The following is a 26,895-nucleotide window of genomic DNA, read 5'->3' as shown; positions in this document are numbered from 1 at the left end:
TGTACCGGTACCCCCTGTATATAGCCTCCACATTGACTCTGTACAGGTACCCCCTGTATATAGCCTCCACATTGACTCTGTACATGTAACCCCTGTATATAGCCTCCACATTGACTCTGTACCGGTACCCCCTGTATATAGCCTCCACATTGACTCTGTACCGGTACCCCCTGTATATAGCCTCCACTTTGACTATGTACCGGTACCCCCTGTATATAGCCTCCACATTGACTCTGTACCGGTACCCCCTGTATATAGCCTCCACATTGACTCTGTATCTGTACCCCCTGTATATAGCCTCCACATTGACTCTGTACCGGTACCCCCTGTATATAGCCTCCACATTGACTCTGTACCGGTACCCCCTGTATATAGCCTCCACATTGACTCTGTACAGGTACCCCCTGTATATAGTCTCCACATTGACTCTGTACAGGTACCCCCTGTATATAGCCTCCAAATTGACTCTGTACATGTAACCCCTGTATATAGCCTCCACATTGACTCTGTACCGGTACCCCCTGTATATAGCCTCCACATTGACTCTGTACAGGTACCCCCTGTATATAGCCTCCACATTGACTCTGTACATGTAACCCCTGTATATAGCCTCCACATTGACTCTGTACCGGTACCCCCTGTATATAGCCTCCACATTGACTCTGTACAGGTACCCCCTGTATATAGCCTCCACATTGACCCTGTACCGGTACCCCCCTGTATATAGCCTCCACATTGACTTTGTACATGTAACCCCTGTATATAGCCTCCACATTGACTCTGTACCGTAACACCCTGTATATAGCCTCCACATTTACTCTGTACCGGTACCCCCCCTGTATATAGCCTCCACATTGACTCTGTACCGGTACCCCCTGTATATAGCCTCCACATTGACTCTGTACCGGTACCCCTGTATATAGCCTCCACACTGACTCTGTACCGGTACCCCCTGTATATAGCCTCCACATTGACTCTTTACCGGTACCCCCTGTATATAGCCTTCACATTGACTCTGTACCGTAACACCCTGTATATAGCCTCCACATTGACTCTGTACCGGTACCCCCTGTATATAGCCTCCACATTGACTCTGTACCGGTACCCCCTTTATATAGCCTCCACATTGACTCTGTACCGTAACACCCTGTATATAGCCTCCACATTGACTCTGTACCGGTACCCCCTGTATATAGCCTCCACATTGACTCTGTACAGGTACCCCCTGTATATAGCCTCCACATTGACGCTATACAGGTACCCCCTGTATATAGCCTCCACATTGACTCTGTACAGGTACCCCCTGTATATAGCCTCCACATTGACTCTGTACAGGTACCCCCTGTATATAGCCTCACTTTTGTTATTTACTGCTGCTCTTTATTTATTTGTTAATTTTATTTAAAAAAAATGTTTAACAGCATTGTTGGTTAAGGGCTTGTAAGTAAGCATTTACAATTTAATTTAATTTAATCCACTGCAGCACCATCTCAACAAAGTCAGTGTATATATGTGTTTGTTTCTGTGTGTGTGTGCGTGAGTGTGTGAGTGTTCTACCTGAGGGAGGCAGGGTGGCTCTGGGGGCCAGTGTGGGGGTGAGTCTTAGGGGAGGCAGGGTGGGGGAGCGAGGAGAGAGGGAGTTTCTGGTGATATTAACCACAGTGGTAACCAGAGAGGTAAGGCTGGTATAGTCCTCCACCATGAGGGGGCGCTGTGGGGAGCTGAGAGGCATCAGGTCCACCTCTCTAACCTTCGGCCCTACCCCGATGGGATACACCCGGGTGTGTGTGTGGGAGGAGGGGGGGCGCATGATCACGTCGGTGGGGGGGTTCTCTGTCACCAGGAAGACTAGCTGGGGGGAGGTAGGGGTGGAGGAGGGCCTATCAGTAATCACTTCCTGGTAGGTCTGGCCAATTGCTGCACCCGTGTTGGTCTTGTCCCCACCCCTCCAGCGGATCTCCCGCAGTCTCCTTAGCAACTTGTTTCTCTGCCACCGTATTTCCCAGCGTGTTATCTCCACGGTGACCGTTTCCGAGTATTGTATAACTGTAACACGCACGGACTCCTCCCCTTCCTCTGCCAGCTGTGATATCACTTCCTCCAGAAAGAGGAGAGAGGCGTTAAATCCCACCTCCCCAACCGAGTCAGAACCTTCCAGGATAAATGTCACGTATTTAGAGGTTGGAGAGGAAGAGAGGGAGGAAGAGGAGGAGAGAGAGGAAGGAGAGGGAGAAGTAGTTGTAGGGGCCATGTCAGTAGGCTGTATGGGGTTGGGGAGGTGTTGGGACAGGGTGGAGGTCAGGGTGGAGGTCAGGGTGGGGATGGTCTCCAGCAGGGGAGGCTGTGTGGTGGTGGTGGTACCAAGGCTAAGTTTAGCCATGCCAGGCTTGACGGGCGGGGACTTGGGGGTCTCCGGCTCCAGCCCCAGGGTACAGAGGTAGTCAGTGACCTCCATAAAGTTGTCCGGCAGCTCAGACACGCTGTTCAGCTGGTAAGCCCTGTTGTCAGGCTTGGCCTTCGTGATGTCATTAACCTGTGTCCAGCTAGCCTCAGGACCCAGCGCCAGCGTCAGGGTGGTAATGTCTTTCTTCCGAAGCAGCTTGACGGTGGAGCGGAGAGGCCGGGGATTGGCGCTGGCGGTGAGGATGATAGCGACGCGGCCGGCATGTTCTCGCTTGTTCTTGTCATAGATGTTGATTGCCAGATACTTCACCGCCTCGTCTAGAAACGCAGCATCACCACCACTGTAGTGCAGCTCACGCACTGTCTTCTTAAACAACCACTTCTGAACCTAGAGGTTAGAGGTCAGGAGTTAGGAGTGAAGTCAATGTAATATGAAAGATATGGCTAATATCGGATAACAAAGTCTCTCAGTTTTAAGATGGCATTGTGTGTGTGTGTGTGTGTGTGTGTGTAAGTGTGTAGCTGCATGTCATAGCTCTTGACTAGAGGTCCAAGAAATTTGAATCTGACTAGACCCTGTCATTAACCAACTCTGATAAGACCCTGTCATTAACCAACTCTGACTAGACCCTGTCATTAACCAACTCTGACTAGACCCTGTCATTAACCAACTCTGACTAGACCCTGTCATTAACCAACTCTGACTAGACCCTGTCATTAACCAACTCTGACTAGACCCTGTCATTAACCAACTCTGACTAGACCCTGTCATTAACCAACTCTGACTAGACCCTGTCATTAACCAACTCTGACTAGACCCTGTCATTAACCAACTCTGACTAGACCCTGTCATTAACCAACTCTGACTAGACCCTGTCATTAACCAACTCTGACTAGACCCTGTCATTAACCAACTCTGACAAGACCCTGTCATTAACCAACTCTGACTAGACCCTGTCATTAACCAACTCTGACTAGACCCTGTCATTAACCAACTCTGACTAGACCCTGTCATTAACCAACTCTGACTAGACCCTGTCATTAACCAACTCTGACTAGACCCTGTCATTAACCAACTCTGATAAGACCCTGTCATTAACCAACTCTGACTAGACCCTGTCATTAACCAACTCTGACTAGACCCTGTCATTAACCAACTCTGTCTAGACCCTGTCATTAACCAACTCTGACTAGACAATGTCATTAACCAACTCTGACTAGACCCTGTCATTAACCAACTCTGACTAGACCCTGTCATTAACCAACTCTGACAAGACCCTGTCATTAACCAACTCTGACTAGACCCTGTCATTAACCAACTCTGACTAGACCCTGTCATTAACCAACTCTGACTAGACCCTGTCATTAACCAACTCTGACTAGACCCTGTCATTAACCAACTCTGACTAGACCCTGTCATTAACCAACTCTGACTAGACCCTGTCATTAACCAACTCTGACTAGACCCTGTCATTAACCAACTCTGACTAGACCCTGTCATTAACCAACTCTGATAAGACCCTGTCATTAACCAACTCTGACTAGACCCTGTCATTAACCAACTCTGACTAGACCCTGTCATTAACCAACTCTGACTAGACCCTGTCATTAACCAACTCTGACTAGACCCTGTCATTAACCAACTCTGACTAGACCCTGTCATTAACCAACTCTGACTAGACCCTGTCATTAACCAACTCTGACTAGACCCTGTCATTAACCAACTCTGACTAGACCCTGTAATTAACCAACTCTGACTAGACCTTGTCATTAACCAAATCTGACTAGACCCTGTCATTAACCAACTCTGACTAGACCCTGTCATTAACCAACTCTGACTAGACCCTGTCATTAACCAAATCTGACTAGACCCTGTCATTAACCAACTCTGACTAGACCCTGTCATTAACCAACTCTGACTAGACCCTGTCATTAACCAACTCTGACTAGACCCTGTCATTAACCAACTCTGACAAGACCCTGTCATTAACCAACTCTGACTAGACCCTGTCATTAACCAACTCTGACTAGACCCTGTCATTAACCAACTCTGACTAGACCCTGTCATTAACCAACTCTGACTAGACCCTGTCATTAACCAACTCTGACTAGACCCTGTCATTAACCAACTCTGATAAGACCCTGTCATTAACCAACTCTGACTAGACCCTGTCATTAACCAACTCTGACTAGACCCTGTCATTAACCAACTCTGACTAGACCCTGTCATTAACCAACTCTGACTAGACCCTGTCATTAACCAACTCTGACTAGACCCTGTCATTAACCAACTCTGACAAGACCCTGTCATTAACCAACTCTGACTAGACCCTGTCATTAACCAACTCTGACTAGACCCTGTCATTAACCAACTCTGACTAGACCCTGTCATTAACCAACTCTGACTAGACCCTGTCATTAACCAACTCTGACTAGACCCTGTCATTAACCAACTCTGACTAGACCCTGTCATTAACCAACTCTGACTAGACCCTGTCATTAACCAACTCTGACTAGACCCTGTCATTAACCAACTCTGATAAGACCCTGTCATTAACCAACTCTGACTAGACCCTGTCATTAACCAACTCTGACTAGACCCTGTCATTAACCAACTCTGACTAGACCCTGTCATTAACCAACTCTGACTAGACCCTGTCATTAACCAACTCTGACTAGACCCTGTCATTAACCAACTCTGACAAGACCCTGTCATTAACCAACTCTGACTAGACCCTGTCATTAACCAACTCTGACTAGACCCTGTCATTAACCAACTCTGACTAGACCCTGTCATTAACCAACTCTGACTAGACCCTGTCATTAACCAACTCTGACTAGACCCTGTCATTAACCAACTCTGACTAGACCCTGTCATTAACCAACTCTGATAAGACCCTGTCATTAACCAACTCTGACTAGACCCTGTCATTAACCAACTCTGACTAGACCCTGTCATTAACCAACTCTGACTAGACCCTGTCATTAACCAACTCTGACTAGACCCTGTCATTAACCAACTCTGACTAGACCCTGTCATTAACCAACTCTGACTAGACCCTGTCATTAACCAACTCTGACTAGACCCTGTCATTAACCAACTCTGACTAGACCCTGTCATTAACCAACTCTGACTAGACCCTGTCATTAACCAACTCTGATAAGACCCTGTCATTAACCAACTCTGACTAGACCCTGTCATTAACCAACTCTGACTAGACCCTGTCATTAACCAACTCTGACTAGACCCTGTCGTTAACCAACTCTGACTAGACCCTGTCATTAACCAACTCTGACTAGACCCTGTCATTAACCAACTCTGACTAGACCCTGTCATTAACCAACTCTGACTAGACCCTGTCATTAACCAACTCTGACTAGACCCTGTAATTAACCAACTCTGACTAGACCCTGTCATTAACCAAATCTGACTAGACCCTGTCATTAACCAACTCTGACTAGACCCTGTCATTAACCAACTCTGACTAGACCCTGTCATTAACCAAATCTGACTAGACCCTGTCATTAACCAACTCTGACTAGACCCTGTCATTAACCAACTCTGACTAGACCCTGTCATTAACCAACTCTGACTAGACCCTGTCATTAACCAACTCTGACTAGACCCTGTCATTAACCAACTCTGATAAGACCCTGTCATTAATCAACTCTGACTAGACCCTGTCATTAACCAACTCTGACTAGACCCTGTCATTAACCAACTCTGACTAGACCCTGTCATTAACCAACTCTGACTAGACCCTGTCATTAACCAACTCTGACTAGACCCTGTCATTAACCAACTCTGACTAGACCCTGTCATTAACCAACTCTGACTAGACCCTGTCATTAACCAACTCTGACAAGACCCTGTCATTAACCAACTCTGACTAGACCCTGTCATTAACCAACTCTGACTAGACCCTGTCATTAACCAACTCTGACTAGACCCTGTCATTAACCAACTCTGACTAGACCCTGTCATTAACCAACTCTGACTAGACCCTGTCATTAACCAACTCTGACTAGACCCTGTCATTAACCAACTCTGATAAGACCCTGTCATTAACCAACTCTGACTAGACCCTGTCATTAACCAACTCTGATAAGACCCTGTCATTAACCAACTCTGACTAGACCCTGTCATTAACCAACTCTGACTAGACCCTGTCATTAACCAACTCTGACTAGACCCTGTCATTAACCAACTCTGACTAGACCCTGTCATTAACCAACTCTGACTAGACCCTGTCATTAACCAACTCTGACTAGACCCTGTCATTAACCAACTCTGACTAGACCCTGTCATTAACCAACTCTGACTAGACCCTGTCATTAACCAACTCTGACTAGACCCTGTCATTAACCAACTCTGACTAGACCCTGTCATTAACCAACTCTGACTAGACCCTGTCATTAACCAACTCTGACTAAACCCTGTCATTAACCAACTCTGATAAGACCCTGTCATTAACCAACTCTGACTAGACCCTGTCATTAACCAACTCTGACTAGACCCTGTCATTAACCAACTCTGATAAGACCCTGTCATTAACCAACTCTGACTAGACCCTGTCATTAACCAACTCTGACTAGACCCTGTCATTAACCAACTCTGACTAGACCCTGTCATTAACCAACTCTGACTAGACCCTGTCATTAACCAACTCTGACTAGACCCTGTCATTAACCAACTCTGACTAGACCCTGTCATTAACCAACTCTGACTAGACCCTGTCATTAACCAACTCTGACTAGACCCTGTCATTAACCAACTCTGACTAGACCCTGTCATTAACCAACTCTGACTAGACCCTGTCATTAACCAACTCTGACTAGACCCTGTCATTAACCAACTCTGACTAGACCCTGTCATTAACCAACTCTGACTAGACCCTGTCATTAACACTACATAAAGAGAGACACCACGACACTACATAAAGAGACACCAAAACACTACATAACGAGAGACACCACAACACTACATAAAGAGAGACACCACAACACTAGATAAAGAGAGACACCACAACACTAAATAGAGACAACACATCACTACATAAAGAGAGACACCACAACACTACATAAAGAGAGACAACACAACACTACATAAAGAGACACCACAACACTACATAAAGAGAGACACCACAACACTACATAAAGAGAGACACCACAACACTACATAAAGAGAGACAACACAACACTACATAAAGAGACACCACAACACTACATAAAGAGAGACACCACAACACTACATAGAGAGAGACACCACAACACTACATAAAGAGAGACAACACAACACTACATAAAGAGACACCACAACACTACATAAAGAGAGACACCACAACACTACATAAAGAGAGACACCGCAACACTACATAATGAGAGACACCACAACACTACATAAAGAGAGACACCACAACACTACATAAAGAGACACCACAACACTACATAAAGAGAGACACCAAATCACTACATAAAGACACCACAACACTACATAAAGAGAGACACCACAACACTACATAGAAAGAGACACCACAACACTACATAAAGAGAGACACCACAACACTACATAAAGAGAGACAACACAACACTACATAAAGAGACACCACAACACTACATAAAGAGAGACACCACAACACTACATAAAGAGAGACACCACAACACTACATAAAGAGAGACACCACAACACTACATAAAGAGACACCACAACACTACATAATGAGAGACACCACAACACTACATAAAGAGAGACACCACAACACTACATAAAGAGACACCACAACACTACATAAAGAGAGACACCACATCACTACATAAAGACACCACAACACTACATAAAGAGAGACACCACTACACTACATAAAGAGAGACACCACATCACTACATAAAGACACCACAACACTACATAAAGAGAGACACCACTACACTACATAAAGAGAGACACCACAACACTACATAAAGAGAGACACCACAACACTACATAGAGAGAGACACCACAACACTACATAAAGAGAGACACCACATCACTACATAAAGACACCACAACACTACATAAAGAGAGACACCACAACACTACATAAAGAGAGACACCACAACACTACATAAAGAGACACCACAACACTACATAAAGAGAGACACCACAACACTACATAAAGAGAGACACCACTACATAAAGAGAGACACCACAACACTGCATAAAGAGAGACAACACAACACTACATAAAGAGAGACACCACAACACTACATAAAGAGAGACACCACAACACTACATAAAGAGAGACACCACAACACTACATAAAGAGAGACACCACAACACTACATAAAGAGAGACACCACAACACTACATAAAGAGAGACAACACTACATAAAGAGAGACAACACTACATAAAGAGAGACACCACAACACTGCATAAAGAGAGACAACACAACACTACATAAAGAGAGACACCAAAACACTACATAAAGAGAGACACCACAACACTACATATAGAGAGACACCACAACACTACATAAAGAGAGACCACAACACTACATAGAGAGAGAGACACCACACCACTACATAAAGAGAGACAACACTGCATAAAGAGAGACACCACAACACTACATAAAGAGACACCACAACACTACATAAAGAGACACCACAACACTACATAAAGAGACACCACAACACTACATAAAGAGAGACACCACATCACTACATAAAGACACCACACCACTACATAAATAGAGACAACACTGCATAAAGAGAGACACCACAACACTACATAAAGAGAGACAACACTGCATAAAGAGAGACACCACTACACTACATAAAGAGAGACAACACTACATAAAGAGAGACACCACAACACTACATAAAGAGAGACACCACAACACTACATAAAGAGAGACACCACACCACTACATAAAGAGAGACAACACTGCATAAAGAGAGACACCACATCACTACATAAAGAGACACCACATCACTACATAAAGAGACACCACAACACTACATAAAGAGACACCACAACACTACATAAAGAGACACCACAACACTACATAAAGAGACACCACAACACTACATAAAGAGAGACACCACATCACTACATAAAGACACCACACCACTACATAAATAGAGACACCACAACACTACATAAAGAGAAACACCACACCACTACATAAAGAGAGACACCACAACACTACATAAAGAGAGACACCACAACACTACATAAAGACACCACAACACTACATAAAGAGAGACACCACAACACTACATAAAGAGACACCACAACACTACATAAAGAGAGACACCACAACACTACATAAAGAGAGACACCACAACACTACATAAAGAGAGACACCACAACACTACATAAAGAGAGACACCACAACACTACATAAAGAGAGACACCACAACACTACATAAAGAGAGACACCACAACACTACATATAGAGAGACACCACAACACTACATAAAGAGAGACACCACAACACTACATAAAGAGACACCACAACACTACATAAAGAGAGACACCACAACACTACATAAAGAGAGACACCACAACACTACATAAAGAGAGACACCACAACACTACATAAAGAGAGAGACCTAAGAAAACAACACAACACAAAATTGTATTAACACACCATGACAACAACATGGTAGCAACACAACATGACAACAACATGGTAGCAACACAATATGGTAGCAACACAACATTAAACAACACAACATGGTAGCAACACAACATGGCAGCAACACAACATGACAACAACATGGTAGCAACACAACATGGCAGTAGCACAACATGGTAGCAACACAACATGGCAGCAACACAACATGGCAGTAGCACAACATGGCAGCAACACAACATGACAACAACATGGTAGCAACACAACATGGTAGCAGCACAAACGTGGTACAAACATTATTGGGCACAGACAACAGCACACAGGGCAAGAAGGTAGAGACAACAATACTACAGGCAAAGCAGCCACAACTGTCAGTATGAGTGTCAGTATGAGTGTCAGTATGAGTGTCAGTATGAGTGTCAGTATGAGTGTCAGTATGAGTGTCAGTATGAGTGTCAGTATGAGTGTCAGTATGAGTGTCAGTATGAGTGTCAGTATGAGTGTCAGTATGAGTGTCAGTATGAGTGTCAGTATGAGTGTCAGTATGAGTGTCAGTATGAGTGTCAGTATGAGTGTCAGTATGAGTGTCAGTATGAGTGTCAGTATGAGTGTCAGTATGAGTGTCAGTATGAGTGTCAGTATGAGTGTCAGTATGAGTGTCAGTATGAGTGTCAGTGGGAATGTAGAGATGGAGATGAACTGTCCAGTTTGAGTGTTTGTTGCAGCTCGTTCCAGTTGCTCAAACAAACTGAAAAGACGAGCGACCCAGGGATGTGTGTGCTTTGGGGACCTTTAACAGAATGTGACTGGCAGAACGGGTTTTGTCTGTGGAGGATGAGGCCTGCAGCAGATATCTCAGATAGGGAGTGAGGCCTAAGAGGGTTTATGTATTTCATAAAAAGAAAATACCCAAATATAATAGCAGAATAGCCTACTAAATAGACCAAGCCTAAATGTGACCTGTTTCAGGAAACTAGGCGTATGTCGCGGGTCACTACTTCACAGGAGAGCTGTTTGAACGTAATATTTTTATCAAAATGCGTTTTTTGGTAGAAATGCCTTCTGAAACATGTTAACTTTCATGTGCCTCAATAACAATCTTGTATGGCATCTGTAAATACAAATACAATTGTTAAATTACGATCCTAGCGGGTTTAGCCACAGAGAAAGCCAGCAACCTTCCTGCTAGCCATGATTGGCTGATATAATGAGTGGTCTGGAAATGCCCGAGAGATGAGTTTCAACACGCTTCTGTCTATTTGAGCTCGTTAGTATGTTTAGGTAATCCTGTCTAACGTGGCTTTTTCTTTAAATATATTGCTTAGTAGAACTGCATCAGTGTTGCTCTCCCCTTTCTGGAGGACCAAGTTTTGAAATCAGTGGAATTAGAGATGGATAAAACACCTGTCTCCAGATTACATCTTCACACTAAGGGCATCCGTGACAGGGAGAAGTGGCCAACGATGATGTTTATGGGTAAGATAGTCTAGCTAGCTACATTTTCAGATATTACATGTTTCTAATTCTGACAAAGTCATTTTCATTTCAAGTTAAAGTGTACCGTTTGCTAACTAGCTAATGTTAGCTGGTTGGCTCGCAAGCTAAAGTTACAGGTATGATCTTATTATTCGTATCTCAGAGCCATTTCCTTGGCTAGTTATAGCCTAATGTTAGCTAGCTAACATTGAACATGGTTGGTTAGCTACTTGCAGATTCATGCAGGGTAGTAACGTCACGAGTTGGGATTATGGTTAATTGTTTAGCTAGCTAGCTAGCTACATGTCTTAACAAAAGACTCCACTATGCAAGTAACCATATCGGGTGCGTTCGTAAATTCAGTCTGGCCATCAACTCCGATTTCAGAGCACTCTCGTCTGAATGTGCCAGAGCGCAGAATAACTGATGAACTTACAAACGCTCAACACCCGATGAATATGGCCGGTGTCAGTAAACGTTGGTAATAAAGCGTAATTAAATTGTGGCCAGCAGCATAGTTACAGTCACCAATGCTCTGGATAACATGAAAACAGCCCAACCAGCTCTGCTAGGTAAAGTAAAATGGTCAGAGTGAGGTTCTCATTTGTGTCTGGAAGTACTGTAGCTAGCAAGCTAGCCAATGTTAGCCAGTTAGCTTGGGTGAGTGACTGCCGTTTGGAGGTCAGAATGCTCGGATCAACCCTACTCATCAGTCAGAGCGTCCAGTGTGCGCTGTCAACGCTCCGACAGCGAAACGCTCTGAATTTACAATCAGACAATCTGACAGCACAGTAACATAACAGCCTAACCAGCTCTGCTAGGGCGAGTAATGTTCAGTGAGCTGTTATCTCATTTGTGTCTGGAAGTAGCTAGCAAGTTAGCCAGATAGCTTGTGTGCTTGACTGCTATTAGTACAGAACGCTCGGATCAATCCTTAAAGAGATGGGTCGGGCTAATTAAGACTGTGTGAACGATGCTGAATGGGTGTAGACAAAGAAGAGCTCTCCAGATTGTACCAAAATATTCAAAGGCCAATTTCTCAAAAATGTAGCAACTTTCAAAGCAGAATTACTTTCCCATTGTTCCTCAAATGCAGTGTGTGATAAACCATTATGTAACTCTGTGTCTCTGCTTTTATCCAATGTAAAAAAACACAATTTCAAATTTTACAACATAAGACTGAATCAAGGCGGTCGGTCACAAATGTATAAATTGAATAAATAAGACAATATATATATATATATCCCCTTCCGTATCCACAGTTGTGCTTCCCAAATAACAATTATCCATCCAGCATACAGCATCTCCTCATCAAATATCAGAGACACCGGCCAGCCAGTAGGGTGAAGTTCCCTTGCAGGAAAAATAAATCTGATATATCTATCTATCTATCTCCATTACACTGGTGCATCTCCATTACACTGGTGCATCTCCATTACACTGGTGCATCTCCATTACACTGGTGCATCTCCATTACACTGGTGCAGCTCCATTACACTGGTGCAGCTCCATTACACTGGTGCAGCTCCATTACACTGGTGCAGCTCCATTACACTGGTGCAGCTCCATTACACTGGTGCATCTCCATTACACTGGTCCATCTACATTACACTGGTGCATCTCCATTACACTGGTGCAGCTCCATTACACTGGTGCAGCTCCATTACACTGGTGCAGCTCCATTACACTGGCATATGGCGACTTCATCTTGCCTCACTGACTTGACAAATAGTGAATTCAACCAAATCAGTTAGACAAGCAAACAAATGATTGGCTCTGTCATTTTATCTGAAAAATTATAATACACACTTTTTGGGGGGTAAAATGACAAGTAGCCGACATTTCCTGAGATGCTATAGAGGTCAGTACTCAGTCAGTAATTGTACGTGGCTGTGTGCGTTTCTGCATACCATTTCAGAGGAATAAATTACACAAAACAAATGAAAGCAGGCTGATATGCAATTTTGTCTGACAATAATTTAAGATAATAAAACGTAAATATGTGAAATTTGAGTTGATGTTGTTTAATTCAGGGTCTGTCTGTTACACCCACAAGAGATCCGAGTCCACCAAACAGGACCCTACCCGGATCTAATGGTCAACTACAGAGTTTAGACTCGACCCGGATCCTACCCTGACCCTTGAAGAGCTCTAGTCTTAACTCCAGAGTGATACAGCAGGACCGTAGCCCTGGTTTGTGTGTGTGTGTGTGTGTATGTGTGTGTGTGTATGTGTGTATGTGTGTGTGTGTGTATGTGTGTGTGTGTGTGTGTGTGTGTGTGTGTGTGTGTGTGTGTGTGTGTGTGTGTGTGTGTGTGTGTGTGTGTGTGTGTGTGTGTACCTGCATGTCGTAGGTCTTGACTCCAGAGTGATACAGCAGTACCGTAGCCCTGGTGTGGGCGGAGCCCATCCTGAACCTGTCCACCACTGATAGAATGAACTGTTTGACGGACAGGAAGTCCTCCTCGCTGAGCGCTGCCGAGCCATCTAATAGGAAGGCCAGGTCCATGGCCCGGTCACATGACCCCTCCGGCATCACTGTGGAGACAGGCTGGGCGGTGGGTGTGGTCAGACCAGCAGGGGTAGTGTACGAAGCTACGGTGTCCAGAAGAGCACAAACCTCACAGCTCAGAGTGTTGTTCTCACAGTGGCTGGAACACACACACACACACACACACACACACACACACACACACACACACACACACACACACACACACACACACACACACACACACACACACACACACACACACACACACACACACACACACACACACACACACACACACACACACACACACACACACACACACACACAATTAGATTAATAGTTCCAGACATCGTTCCAGACATATCAAATGTATGTGGTCTATGTGTGTGTGTTACCATATCTGACAATGCTGGGGGTCGTCATGGTTCAGGATGACCTTGTTACCATGGGAGATCCTCTCTCCGTCATGGTAACATATGTGGCATTGGGCGGGTTCAACACACTGCATGGAAACCTCATCCAATATCTGACCTACAAGGCAGAGGCGGAGGGGTTACTGCTGCCTGCACTGTGTGTGTGTGTGTGTGTGTGTGTATGCATGTGTATGTGTGTGTATCTAGGACTAAATATCAACAACACAGGTAGCTTCCACATGGCTGTGAACGAGCTGAGCGACAAAGCAAGAAGTTCCAATTAGAATCAAAAGGGTGACATTGGGACTAAATGAACCTAGCTACTGAGCGCCTAAGAAGCCGTCTTCAATTAACATGGACTGTCAATGGAGACACGAGTTGTTCTTAGGCGTTCACAAGCACATTCACCAGTTCACAAGCACATTCACCAGTTCACAAGCACATTCACCAGTTCACAAGCACATTCAACAGTTCACAAGCACATTCACCAGTTCACGAGCACATTCACCTGTTCACGAGCACATTCACCAGTTCACAAGCACATTCTCCAGTTCACGAGCACATTCACCAGTTCACAAGCACATTCACCAGTTCACGAGCACATTCACCAGTTCACAAGCACATTCACCAGTTCACGAGCACATTCACCAGTTCACGAGCACATTCACCAGTTCACGAGCACATTCACCTGTTCACGAGCACATTCACCTGTTCACGAGCACATTCACCAGTTCACAAGCACATTCACCAGTTCACAAGCACATTCACCAGTTCACAAGCACATTCACCAGTTCACGAGCACATTCACCAGTTCACGAGCACATTCACCTGTTCACGAGCACATTCACCTGTTCACGAGCACATTCACCAGTTCACAAGCACATTCACCAGTTCACGAGCACATTCACCAGTTCACAAGCACATTCACCAGTTCACGAGCACATTCACCAGTTCACAAGCACATTCACCAGTTCACGAGCACATTCACCAGTTCACAAGCACATTCACCAGTTCACGAGCACATTCACCAGTTCACAAGCACATTCACCAGTTCACGAGCACATTCACCTGTTCACGAGCACATTCACCAGTTCACGAGCACATTCACCAGTTCACGAGCACATTCACCAGTTCACACATACAGTTGAAGTCGAACGTTTACATCCACTTAGGTTGGAGTCATTAAAACTCATTTTTCAACCACTCCACAAATTTGTTGTTAATAACAAACTATAGTTTTGGCAAGTCGGTTAGGACATCTACTTTGTACATGACACAAGTAATTTTTCCAACAATTGTTTACAGACAGATTATTTCACTTCTAATTCACTGTATCACAATTCCAGTGGGTCAGAAGTTTACATACACTAAGTTGATTGTGCCTTTAAACAGCTTGAAAGATTTCAGAAAAGGATGTCATGATGTTAGAAGTTTCTGATAGGCTAATTGACATACTTTGAGTCAATTGGAGGTGTACCTGTGGATGCATTTCAAGAACTACCTTCAAATTCAGTGGCTCTTTGCTTGACATCATGGGAAAATCTAAGAAATCAGCCAAGACTTCAGAAAAAAAATTGTAGCCCTCCGCAAGTCTGGTTCATCCTTGGGAGAAATTTCCAAATGCCTGAAGGTACCACGTTCATCTGTCCAAACAATAGTATGCAAGTATAAACATCATGGGACCACTCAGTCGTATACCACTGAGGAAGGAGATGCATTCTGTCTCCTAGAGATGAACGTACTTTGGTGCGAAAAGTGCAAATCAATCCCAGAACAACAGCAAAGGACCTGGCGAAGATGCTGAGAGAAAAAGGTATAAAAGTATCTATTTCCACATTAAAACGAGTACTATATCGACATTACCTGAAAGTCCTCTCAGCAAGGAAGAAGCCACTGCTCCAAAACCGCCATAGACAAGCCAGACTATGGTTCGCAACAGCACATGGGGACAAAGATCGTACTTTTTGGAGAAATGTCCTCTGGTCTGATGAAACAAAAATAGAACTGTTTGGCCATAATGCCTATCGTTATGTTTGGAGGAAAAAGGGTGAAGCTTGCAGGCCGAAAAACACCATCCCAACTGTGAAGCACTGGGGTAGCAGCATCATGTTGTGGGGGTGCTTTGCTGCAGGAGGGACTGGTGCAGTTCACAAAATAGATGGCATTGAAGGCATGAAAATTATGTGGATATATTGAAGCAAAATCTCAACACTTCAGTGAGGAAGTTAAAGCTTGGTTGCAAATGGGTCTTCTAAATGGACAATGACCCCAAGCAAACTTTCAAAGTTGTGGCAAAATGGCTTAAGGACAACAAAGTGACCTCAATCCTATGGAATATTTGTGGGCAGAACTGAAAAAGTGTGTGCGAGCAAGGAGGCCTACAAACCTGACTCAGTTACACCAGCTCTGTCAGGAGGAATGGGCCAAAATTCACCCAACTTATTGTGGGAAGCTTGTGGAAGGCTACCCGAATGTTTTGACCCAAGTTAAACAATTTAAAGGCAATGCTACCAAATACTAATTGAGTGTATGTAAACTTCTGTAAACTGAGAATGTGATGAAAGAAATAAAAGCTGAAATAAATCATTCTCTCAACTATTGTTCTGACATTTCACATGTTTAAAAGAAAGTGGGGAATCTAACTGACCTAAAACAGGGAATTTTTACTGGGATTAAATGTCAGGAATTGTTTAAATTACTTTGGCTAAGGTGTAAGTAAATGTCCGACTTCTACTGTACGTCCTTGTTTTTGAAAGAAAAGCACATTTTTGGTCCATTAAAATAACATCAAATTGATCAGAAATACAGTGTAGACATTGTTAATGTTGTAAATGACTATTGTAGCTGGAAACCGCTGATTTGTAATGGAACATCTACAGTACTGTAACGGTTTTCTTCGTCCTCCTCTGACGAGGAGTAAGAAATGTCGGACCAATGCGCAGCATGGTATGTGTCCATAATATATTTTAATGAAACAAACGAACACAGAAACAAAACAAAAAACGATACGTGAAATAAAAACCGAAACAGTTCCGTGTGGAACAAACACTGACACGGAAAACAACCACCCACGAAACCCAGGTGGAAAAAGGCTACCTAAGTATGATTCTCAATCAGAGACAACTAACGACACCTGCCTCTGATTGAGAATCATACCAGGCCAAACGAAAAAACCAACATAGAAAAACGAACATAGTTAACCCACCCAACTCACGCCCTGACCATACTAAAACAAAGAAATAACAAAAGAACTCAGGTCAGAACGTGACAAGTACATAGGCGTACAGAGGCGCATTATCATCAACCATCACTCCTGTGTTACAATGGAAACAATCTGTTAGCTAATCCAAGTTTATCATTTTAAAAGGCTAATTGATCATTAATAAAACCCTTTTGCAGAAAACTGTTGTGCTGATTTAAAGAAGCAATAAAACTGGCCTTCTTTAGACTAGTTGAGTATCTGGAGCATCAAAATTTGTGTGTTTAATTACAGGCTCGAAATTGCCAGAAACAAAGCACTTCCTTCTGAAACTCATCAGTCTATTCTTGTTCTGAGAAATTAAAGCTATTCCACGCAAGAAATTGCCAAGAAACTGAAGATCTGGCACAACGCTGTATACTACTCCCTTCACAGAACAGTGCAAACTGGCTCTAACCAGAATAGAAAGAGGAGTGGGAGGCCCCGGTGCACAACTGAGCAAGAAGACAAGTACATTAGGGTGTCTAGTTTGAGAAACAGACGCCTCAAATGTCCTAACGTCAGATTTGAATGGAGAAAGCTGATCCGAGAGAAGCGAGGCTTTTCTTTCGATCATGTACAAATGGTCTAACTATGCACACCCAATGTTCCCTCTACGTACTTGTTTGGGAAACATTTAAAAAGTTGGCTGGTAAATAACAATGCAAATGGTATGATCATTGTAATGCTTAAGTTCCTGCATCACATCCGGGCGTGAATGGGAATCCCATAGCACGGCGCAAAATTGGCCCAACACCGTCCGGATTTGGCAGGAGTAGGCCGTCATAGTAAATACAAATTTGTTCTTAAATTAATAGCCTAGTTAAATAAAGGTTAAATAAAGGTTAAACAAACAAAAACATTTTTAAAAAAAAGTTATATTGTAACTGGGAATCAAGACCCTGGTCATCCAGGTCTAGACAGTGACTGAATGGATTAGAAACAAGACCCTGGTTATACAGGTCTAGACTGTGACTGAATGGACTAGAAACAAGACCCTGGTTATACAGGTCTAGACTGTGACTGAATGGATTAGAAACAAGACCCTGGTTATCCAGGTCTAGACTGTGACTGAATGGATTAGAAACAAGACCCTGGTTATACAGGTCTAGACTGTGACTGAATGGATTAGAAACAAGACCCTGGTTATCCAGGTCTAGACTGTGACTGAATGGATTAGAAACAAGACCCTGGTTATCCAGGTCTAGACTGTGACTGAATGGATTAGAAACAAGACCCTGGTTATACAGGTCTAGACTGTGACTGAATGGATTAGAAACAAGACCCTGGTTATCCAGGTCTAGACTGTGGCTGAATGGATTAGAAACAAGACCCTGGTTATCCAGGTCTAGACTGTGACTGAATGGATTAGAAACAAGACCCTGGTTATCCAGGTCTAGACTGTGACTGAATGGATTAGAAACAAGACCCTGGTTATCCAGGTCTAGACTGTGACTGAATGGATTAGAAACAAGACCCTGGTTATCCAGGTCTAGACAGTGACTGAATGGATTAGAAACAAGACCCTGGTTATCCAGGTCTAGACTGTGACTGAATGGATTAGAAACAAGACCCTGGTTATCCAGGTCTAGACTGTGGCTGAATGGATTAGAAACAAGACCCTGGTCATCCAGGTCTAGACTGTGACTGAATGGATTAGAAACAAGACCCTGGTTATCCAGGTCTAGACAGTGACTGAATGGATTAGAAACAAGACCCTGGTTATCCAGGTCTAGACTGTGACTGAATGGATTAGAAACAAGACCCTGGTTATCCAGGTCTAGACTGTGACTGAATGGATTAGAAACAAGACCCTGGTTATCCAGGTCTAGACTGTGGCTGAATGGATTAGAAACAAGGCCCTGGTTATCCAGGTCTAGACTGTGACTGAATGGATTAGAAACAAGACCCTGGTTATCCAGGTCTAGACAGTGACTGAATGGATTAGAAACAAGACCCTGGTTATCCAGGTCTAGACTGTGACTGAATGGATTAGAAACAAGACCCTGGTTATCCAGGTCTAGACAGTGACTGAATGGATTAGAAACAAGACCCTGGTTATCCAGGTCTAGACTGTGGCTGAATGGATTAGAAACAAGACCCTGGTTATCCAGGTCTAGACTGTGACTGAATGGATTAGAAACAAGGCCCTGGTCATCCAGGTCTAGACTGTGACTGAATGGATTAGAAACAAGACCCTGGTTATCCAGGTCTAGACTGTGACTGAATGGATTAGAAACAAGACCCTGGTTATCCAGGTCTAGACTGTGACTGAATGGATTAGAAACAAGACCCTGGTTATCCAGGTCTAGACTGTGACTGAATGGATTAGAAACAAGACCCTGGTTATCCAGGTCTAGACTGTGACTGAATGGATTAGAAACAAGACCCTGGTCATCCAGGTCTAGACTGTGACTGAATGGATTAGAAACAAGACCCTGGTTATCCAGGTCTAGACTGTGACTGAATGGATTAGAAACAAGACCCTGGTTATCCAGGTCTAGACTGTGACTGAATGGATTAGAAACAAGACCCTGGTTATCCAGGTCTAGACTGTGACTGAATGGATTAGAAACAAGACCCTGGTTATCCAGGTCTAGACTGTGACTGAATGGATTAGAAACAAGACCCTGGTTATCCAGGTCTAGACTGTGGCTGAATGGATTAGAAACAAGACCCTGGTTATCCAGGTCTAGACTGTGACTGAATGGATTAGAAACAAGACCCTGGTTATCCAGGTCTAGACTGTGACTGAATGGATTAGAAACAAGACCCTGGTTATCCAGGTCTAGACTGTGGCTGAATGGATTAGATGGACTTGTCGAGGCTTTTGTGTAACAATAAAAAATATATACGTATATTTAATATCCACACCACGCGTTTACCCGTAGATACGTTGACGCAAAAAAACGAACTAAATAAATGTTCACCAGGGTGATAGTAAGGCATTAATTATCTTCGGTTAATTCATGACCTTTATAACCCCTCATCTTTGTCTTACCTGGTAGAGTGGCAGCCCTCGATACAGGTGAATAGAAGCCATTCATTCTCCTCTTTGGTTCATTTATGATCTTTATTACATATTATTATGTATGTTTGTATGTGTGTATGTGTGTCTTACCTGGGGGGCAGGTAGCGTGGCAGCCCTCGATACAGGTGAATGGACAGGGGAGGGGCTGTGAGTGCTGACAGGTGATTGGACAAGCAGAGCCACATGTGTTATACCTCCACTGGCATTGCTCCCCCAAACCCTCTGCTGCAGTGTTCAGCTCCTCGCAGCTCAGAGCTAACACACACACACACACACACACACACACACACACACACACACACACACACACACACACACACACACACACACACACACACACACACACACACACACACACACACACACACACACACACACACACACACACACACACACACTTCACATGAAACAACTTTATTTGAAGTCGGAAGGCTAAAGAAAGTTGCCGTCTGAATACCTATACTTGCGTTGTTTTGGAAAAAATTAAGTTCTATAGTATATGACATTTAGAAAATGTAGTATGCTCTAAATGTAGTATACTTTAAATGTAGTATGCTCTAAATGTAGCATGCTTTAAATGTAATATGCTTTAAATATAGTATGTTTTAAATGTGGTATGTTTTAAATTTAGTATGTTTTAAATGTGGTATGTTTTATCTAGTAAGTTTTAAATGCTCATAGATAATTTGGGATGTTCATCTAATAGAATTCAGGTTCAAATTCCCAGAGCTGACTAGAAGAAAAATGATGTTGTTGTGCACTTGAGTGAGGCAAATAACACTAAATTGTCTGGATAAGAGTGTCTGCTAAATGACTAAAATGTAGGAAGATAACCGTTTTGTGAGACCCACTTCTGTTTGACAGCTGATAATCACTGTAGGAGTGAATGAATTGTGGGAATCAACCCAGTTGAGAATTAGATGATACATTCTCAGTAGTATGAGCCTAGTACGTTGATATGTGTTGCTCACTGCAGTCCAGTACGTTCTGAATAGTATGTAGCATGCATTTTAAGTAAGTTGTTGGCAAGCCAGGTTTCAGACACGGCCAATGATTCCGCCAGTTTTCAGTGAGTAACTATGGTATCCATGCTGTGTGGGTGTGGCCTGTGACTTACGGCACAGCTCATTAGACCTCCAGCTGACAGCCACGCCCATCTCGGAGCAGGCCTGGGAGTATGCAGCGATGATATCACAGAAACACGCACAGTCTCCGACGGACGGACAGGAGCACGCCGCCTCCACACACATCTCTACATAGGGCTCTGGGTCCACCTACACGCGCGCACGCACACACACACACACACACACACACACACACACACACACACACACACACACACACACACACACACACACACACACACACACACACACACACACACACACACACACACACACACACACACACACACACACACACACACGTGCACAAAGTGTAATATATAGTGGTTATTACAGGTTGTAAGGGTGTTATGTACAGTTTATTACAGGTTATACGAGTGTTGTAGTGTTGATTACAGTTTACAAAAGTGTTGTGTAGTGTTTATTACAGGTTATGAGTGTTATGTAGTGTTTATTACAGGTTATGAGTGTTATGTAGTGTTTATTACAGGCTATATGTTATGTAGTGTTTATTACAGGCTATACGAGTGTTGTGGTGTTTATTACAGGCTATAAGAGTGTATTAGTGTTTATTACAGGTTATGAGTGGTATGTAGTGTTTGTTACAGGCTATGAGTGGTATGTAGTATTTGTTACAGGCTATAAGAGTGTTATGTAGTGTTTATTACAGGCTATGAGTGTTATGTAGTGTTTATTACAGGTTATGAGTTTTATGTAGTGTTTATTACAGGCTATGAGTGTTATGTAGTGTTTATAACAGGCTATGAGTGTTATGTAGTGTTTATTACAGGTTATGAGGGCTATTTAGTGTTTATTACAGGCTATAAGAGTGTTATGTAGTGTTTATTACAGGCTATGAGTGTTATGTAGTGTTTATTACAGGCTATAAGAGTGTTATGTAGTGTTTATTACAGGCTATAAGAGTGTTATGTAGTGTTTATTACAGGCTATAAGAGTGTTGTGTAGTGTTTATTACAGGTTATGAGTGTTATGTAGTGTTTATTACAGGTTATTAATGTTATTTAGTGTTGAATACAGGCTATGAGTGTTATGTAGTGTTTATTATAGGTTATGAATGTTATGTAGTGTTGATTACAGGTTACAAATGTGTTGTGTAGTGTTTATTACAGGCTATGAGTGTTATGTAGTGTTTATTACGGGTTATTAATGTTATGTAGTGTTTATTACAAGTTATAAACGTGATATGTAGTGTTTATTATGGTTCTAAAAGTGTTATGTAGTGTTTATTACAGGTTATGAGTGTTATGTAGTGTTTATTGACAGTTATTATAGTGTTATTTAGTGTTTTACAGGTTAAGAAAGTGTTTTATATATGGTGTCTATTACAGGTTATGAGTGTTATGTAGTATTTAATGCAGGTTATAAGAGTTTTATGAAGTGTTTATTACAGGTTATGAAAGTGTTATATATAGTGCTTATTAAAGGTATGAGTGTCATGTAGTGTTTATTACAGTTCATAAGTGTTATGTAATGTTTATTACAGGTTAAAAGAGCATTATGTGGTGTTTATTACAGGTTATAAAAGTGTTATATAGTGTTTATTACAGGTTATAAGAGTTGTAGTGTTTCTTACTGGTTATAAAAGTGTTATATTGTGTTTACTACTGGTTATAAGCGTGTTATGTATTGTTTATTACTGGTTATAAATGTGTTTTGTAGTGTTTATTACAGGTTATAAGAACGGTATATAGTGAGTGTTATACAGGTGATATAGAGTGTAATAGTGTTATGTAGTGTTCATTACAGGTTCTAAGAGTGTTATGTAGTGTGTTTGTGACTCACCAGACTGTTGCAGGCTCTGAAGAGGGCACTGGTTAGAACACGACAGGACTGTTCCACAGTCACCAATCTCACTATGTTATCACTGCAGGGAGGGGGTAGCTACACACACACACACAAAGAGACAGACAGACAGACAGACAGACAGACAGACAGACATTGTTAAAGTTCTGAAGAAGTTGAACAGAAACACACATACTATAGACTCTGTCTCTGTGTCTGTCTGTCTGTGTGTCTGTGTGTCTGTCTGTGTATCTGTCTGTGTGTCTGTCTGTCTGTGTACCTTTGTTGCATCGGCACAGCTGGGTTTAACCTTCCAGGAGTTTCCAAAGTGGGTGGAGTCGACCTCTAGCTGGTTGTTGCTGCTTAGAAGGTCGTTGTTCACGTTTCCATCATAGTTGCCACACAGACCACACACACGCTCCTACACACACACACACACACACACACACACACACACACACACACACACACACACACACACACACACACACACACACACACACACACACACACACACACACACACACACACACACACACACACACACACACAGAAATAAATACACAGAATCATGGAGACAGTTATGAAGTGCAGTATAATAGCAGTATAATCGTATGTATGGTATGGTAGAATAGTAGCAGTGTAGTAGTATAATAGCATATTAGTGGAGTAGTAGTATAGTAGTAGTATATGTGTGTAATAGTAGTAACATATTAGTATAGCAGTAGTATATTTGTGTCATAGTAATATAGCAGTAGTATATGTGTGCAGTAGTTGTATAGCAGTAGTATATATTTGTGTGGTGGTAGTATAGTGGCAGTATAGTAGTAAATTAGTGTCGGGTGGTATAGCAGTAGTAGTAGACATAGTATGGTAGTAGTAGTAGTAGAGTAGTGTAGTTGTATAGCAGCACATTAGTGTAGTAGTAGTATTGTTGTAGTAGTATAGTGCAAGTAAATTAGTAGTGTATTGTAGTAGTATAGTAGTAGTGGTATAGTAGCAGTAGTAGTGTAGTAGTCCTCCAGCATATTAGTATAGTAGTAGTGGTATAGTAGCAGTAGTAGTGTAGTAGTCCTCCAGCATATTAGTATAGTAGTAGTGGTATAGTAGCAGTAGTAGTGTAGTAGTCCTCCAGCATATTAGTATAGTAGTACTAGTAGTAGTAGGAGGAGTAGATCATTATTAGTAGTAGTAGTTTAGTAGTTTAGTAGTAGTAGTAGTAGTAGTAGTAGTAGTAGTAGTAGTAGTAGTAGGAGGAGGAGGAGGAGGAGGAGGAGTAGTAGTAGTAGTAGTAGGAGGAGGAGTAGATCATTATTATTAGTAGTAGTTTAGTAGTTTAGTAGTAGTAGTAGTAGTAGTAGTAGTAGGATGAGTAGATCATTATTATTAGTAGTAGTTTAGTAGTTTAGTAGTAGTAGTAGTAGTAGTAGTAGTAGTAGTAGTAGTAGTAGGAGGAGGAGAAGATCATTATTATTAGTAGTAGTTTATTAATATTATTATTAGTAGTAGTATACCAGTAGTGTAGTAGTAGTAGTGGTATTAGAGCAGTAGTAGTGGTGTAGTAGGAGTAAGTGTGTATTAGTAGTGGTATAGAAGTATTGTCTTACTATTATTATTATTAGTAGTAGTTTATTAATATTAGTAGTATTAGTAGTATACTAGTAGTATAGCAGTAGTAGTAGTGGTATTACAGTAGTCGTAGTAGTAGTAGTAGTAGTAGTAGTAGTAGTAGTAGTAGTGGTGTAGTAGAAGTAATTGTGTAGTAGTAGTATAACAGTAGTAGTATATAGTGGTAGTAGTGGTATTAGAGCAGTAGTAGTGGTGTAGTAGGAGTAATTGTGTAGTAGTAGTATAAAAGTAGTAGTAGTATATAGCAGTACTAGTATATAGTGGTATAGAAGTACTGTCGTATTATTATTATTATTATTATTAGTAGTTTATTAATATTAGTAATATACTAGTAGTATAGCAGTAGTAGTAGTGGTATTACAGTAGTAGTAGTAGTAGTAGTAGTAGCAGTAGTGGTGTAGTAGAAGTAATTGTGTAGTAGTAGTATAAAAGTAGTAGTAGTATATAGCAGTACTAGTATAACAGTACAGTAGTAGTATGGTGGTAGTATAGCAGTAGTAGTATAGTAGTAGTATTGTAGTGATAGTATAAAAGTACATTAGTAGTATAGTATTATTATAGTATCAGTATTACCCTGTACTGTGAGGAGATGTGTACCAGCAGGCGGGTCCCCAGGTCCCAGCTGATAGAGATGTGTTTCCCCAGCAGCAGGATGAAGAACTGACCAGAGCGAATGATCTCCACCTCAACACCCTTCATCACTGGCTTCTTCATCCTCACCTGGAGAGGGGGGGGGGGGGTTAAATGTGTGTGTGTGTGTGTGTGTGTGTGTATGTGTGTGTGTCTGTGTGTGTGTGTGTGTGTGTGTGTGTGTGTGTGTGTGTGTGTGTGTGTGTGTGTGTGTGTGTGTGTGTGTGTGTGTGTGTGTGTGTGTGTGTGTGTGTGTGTGTGTGTGTGTGTGTGTGTGTGTGTGTGTGTGTGTGTGTGACCTGTCCGTTCTCCATAGTTATGAGTCCTCCCTGGTAGTAGACTGTAACAGCTTTAGCACAGCGATGACCTACGACCCCACAGGCCTCATTCTCCACAAGCACCCTGAATGACCCCTCGTCTCCTCCACACTGGTCCTGGAGAAATAGACGTGGAGAGAGAAAGAGTGGGAGATGGTGGGAGGGAGAGAGAGATGAAATGATAAAATATACAGACAACAAATTCCAATTGGCTGTACTTAAATTATTTAACATCATCCTTAGCTCTGGCATCTTTCCCAATATTTGGAACCAAGGACTGATCACCCCAATCCACAAATTTGACCCCAATAACTACTGTGGGATATACATAAACTGCAACCTTGGGAAAATCCGCTGCATTATCATTAACAGCAGACGTGTACATTTCCTCAGTGAAAACAATGTACTGAGCAAATGTCAAATTGGCTTTTTACCAAATTACCGTACGACAGCTCACGTGTTCACTCTCCACACCCTATTTACAAACATGCAAACCGAATCAAAGGCAGTCTTCTCATGATTTGTTGATTTCAAAAAGCTTTTGACTCAATTTGGCACGAGGGTCTACTATACAATTGATGGAAAGTGGTGTTGGTGGAAAAACATACGACATTATAAAATCCATGTACACAAACAACAAGTGTGCAGTTAAAATTGGCAAAAACCACACACATTTCTTTCCACAGGGCCGTGGGGTGAGACAGGGCCGTGGGGTGAGACAGG

The 26,895-nt window shown here is 42.5% G+C and overlaps 1 protein-coding gene across 1 annotated transcript in view; it reads right to left on the bottom strand.

Annotated features, from left to right (window-relative positions):
- Positions 1 to 26,895, bottom strand: part of vwf (von Willebrand factor) — a 186,683-nt gene that overhangs the window by 97,204 nt on the left and 62,584 nt on the right. The window contains exons 21-29 of the mRNA XM_071415668.1: positions 26,155 to 26,289; positions 25,799 to 25,945; positions 23,877 to 24,017; positions 23,597 to 23,695; positions 21,787 to 21,943; positions 20,760 to 20,924; positions 14,383 to 14,518; positions 13,835 to 14,144; positions 1,558 to 2,791 (exon numbers count right to left, since the gene is read on the bottom strand). Coding sequence (XP_071271769.1) covers positions 1,558 to 2,791; positions 13,835 to 14,144; positions 14,383 to 14,518; positions 20,760 to 20,924; positions 21,787 to 21,943; positions 23,597 to 23,695; positions 23,877 to 24,017; positions 25,799 to 25,945; positions 26,155 to 26,289 — 2,524 coding nt within the window. The remainder of the gene's footprint in view (positions 1 to 1,557; positions 2,792 to 13,834; positions 14,145 to 14,382; positions 14,519 to 20,759; positions 20,925 to 21,786; positions 21,944 to 23,596; positions 23,696 to 23,876; positions 24,018 to 25,798; positions 25,946 to 26,154; positions 26,290 to 26,895) is intronic.

The sequence above is a fragment of the Salvelinus alpinus genome, chromosome 9, assembly GCF_045679555.1.
Source record: "Salvelinus alpinus chromosome 9, SLU_Salpinus.1, whole genome shotgun sequence".
NCBI classification, from domain to species: Eukaryota; Metazoa; Chordata; class Actinopteri; order Salmoniformes; family Salmonidae; genus Salvelinus; species Salvelinus alpinus.
Note: the sequence above shows the minus strand (reverse complement) of the source record. Positions and strands in the feature narration are given on the sequence as shown.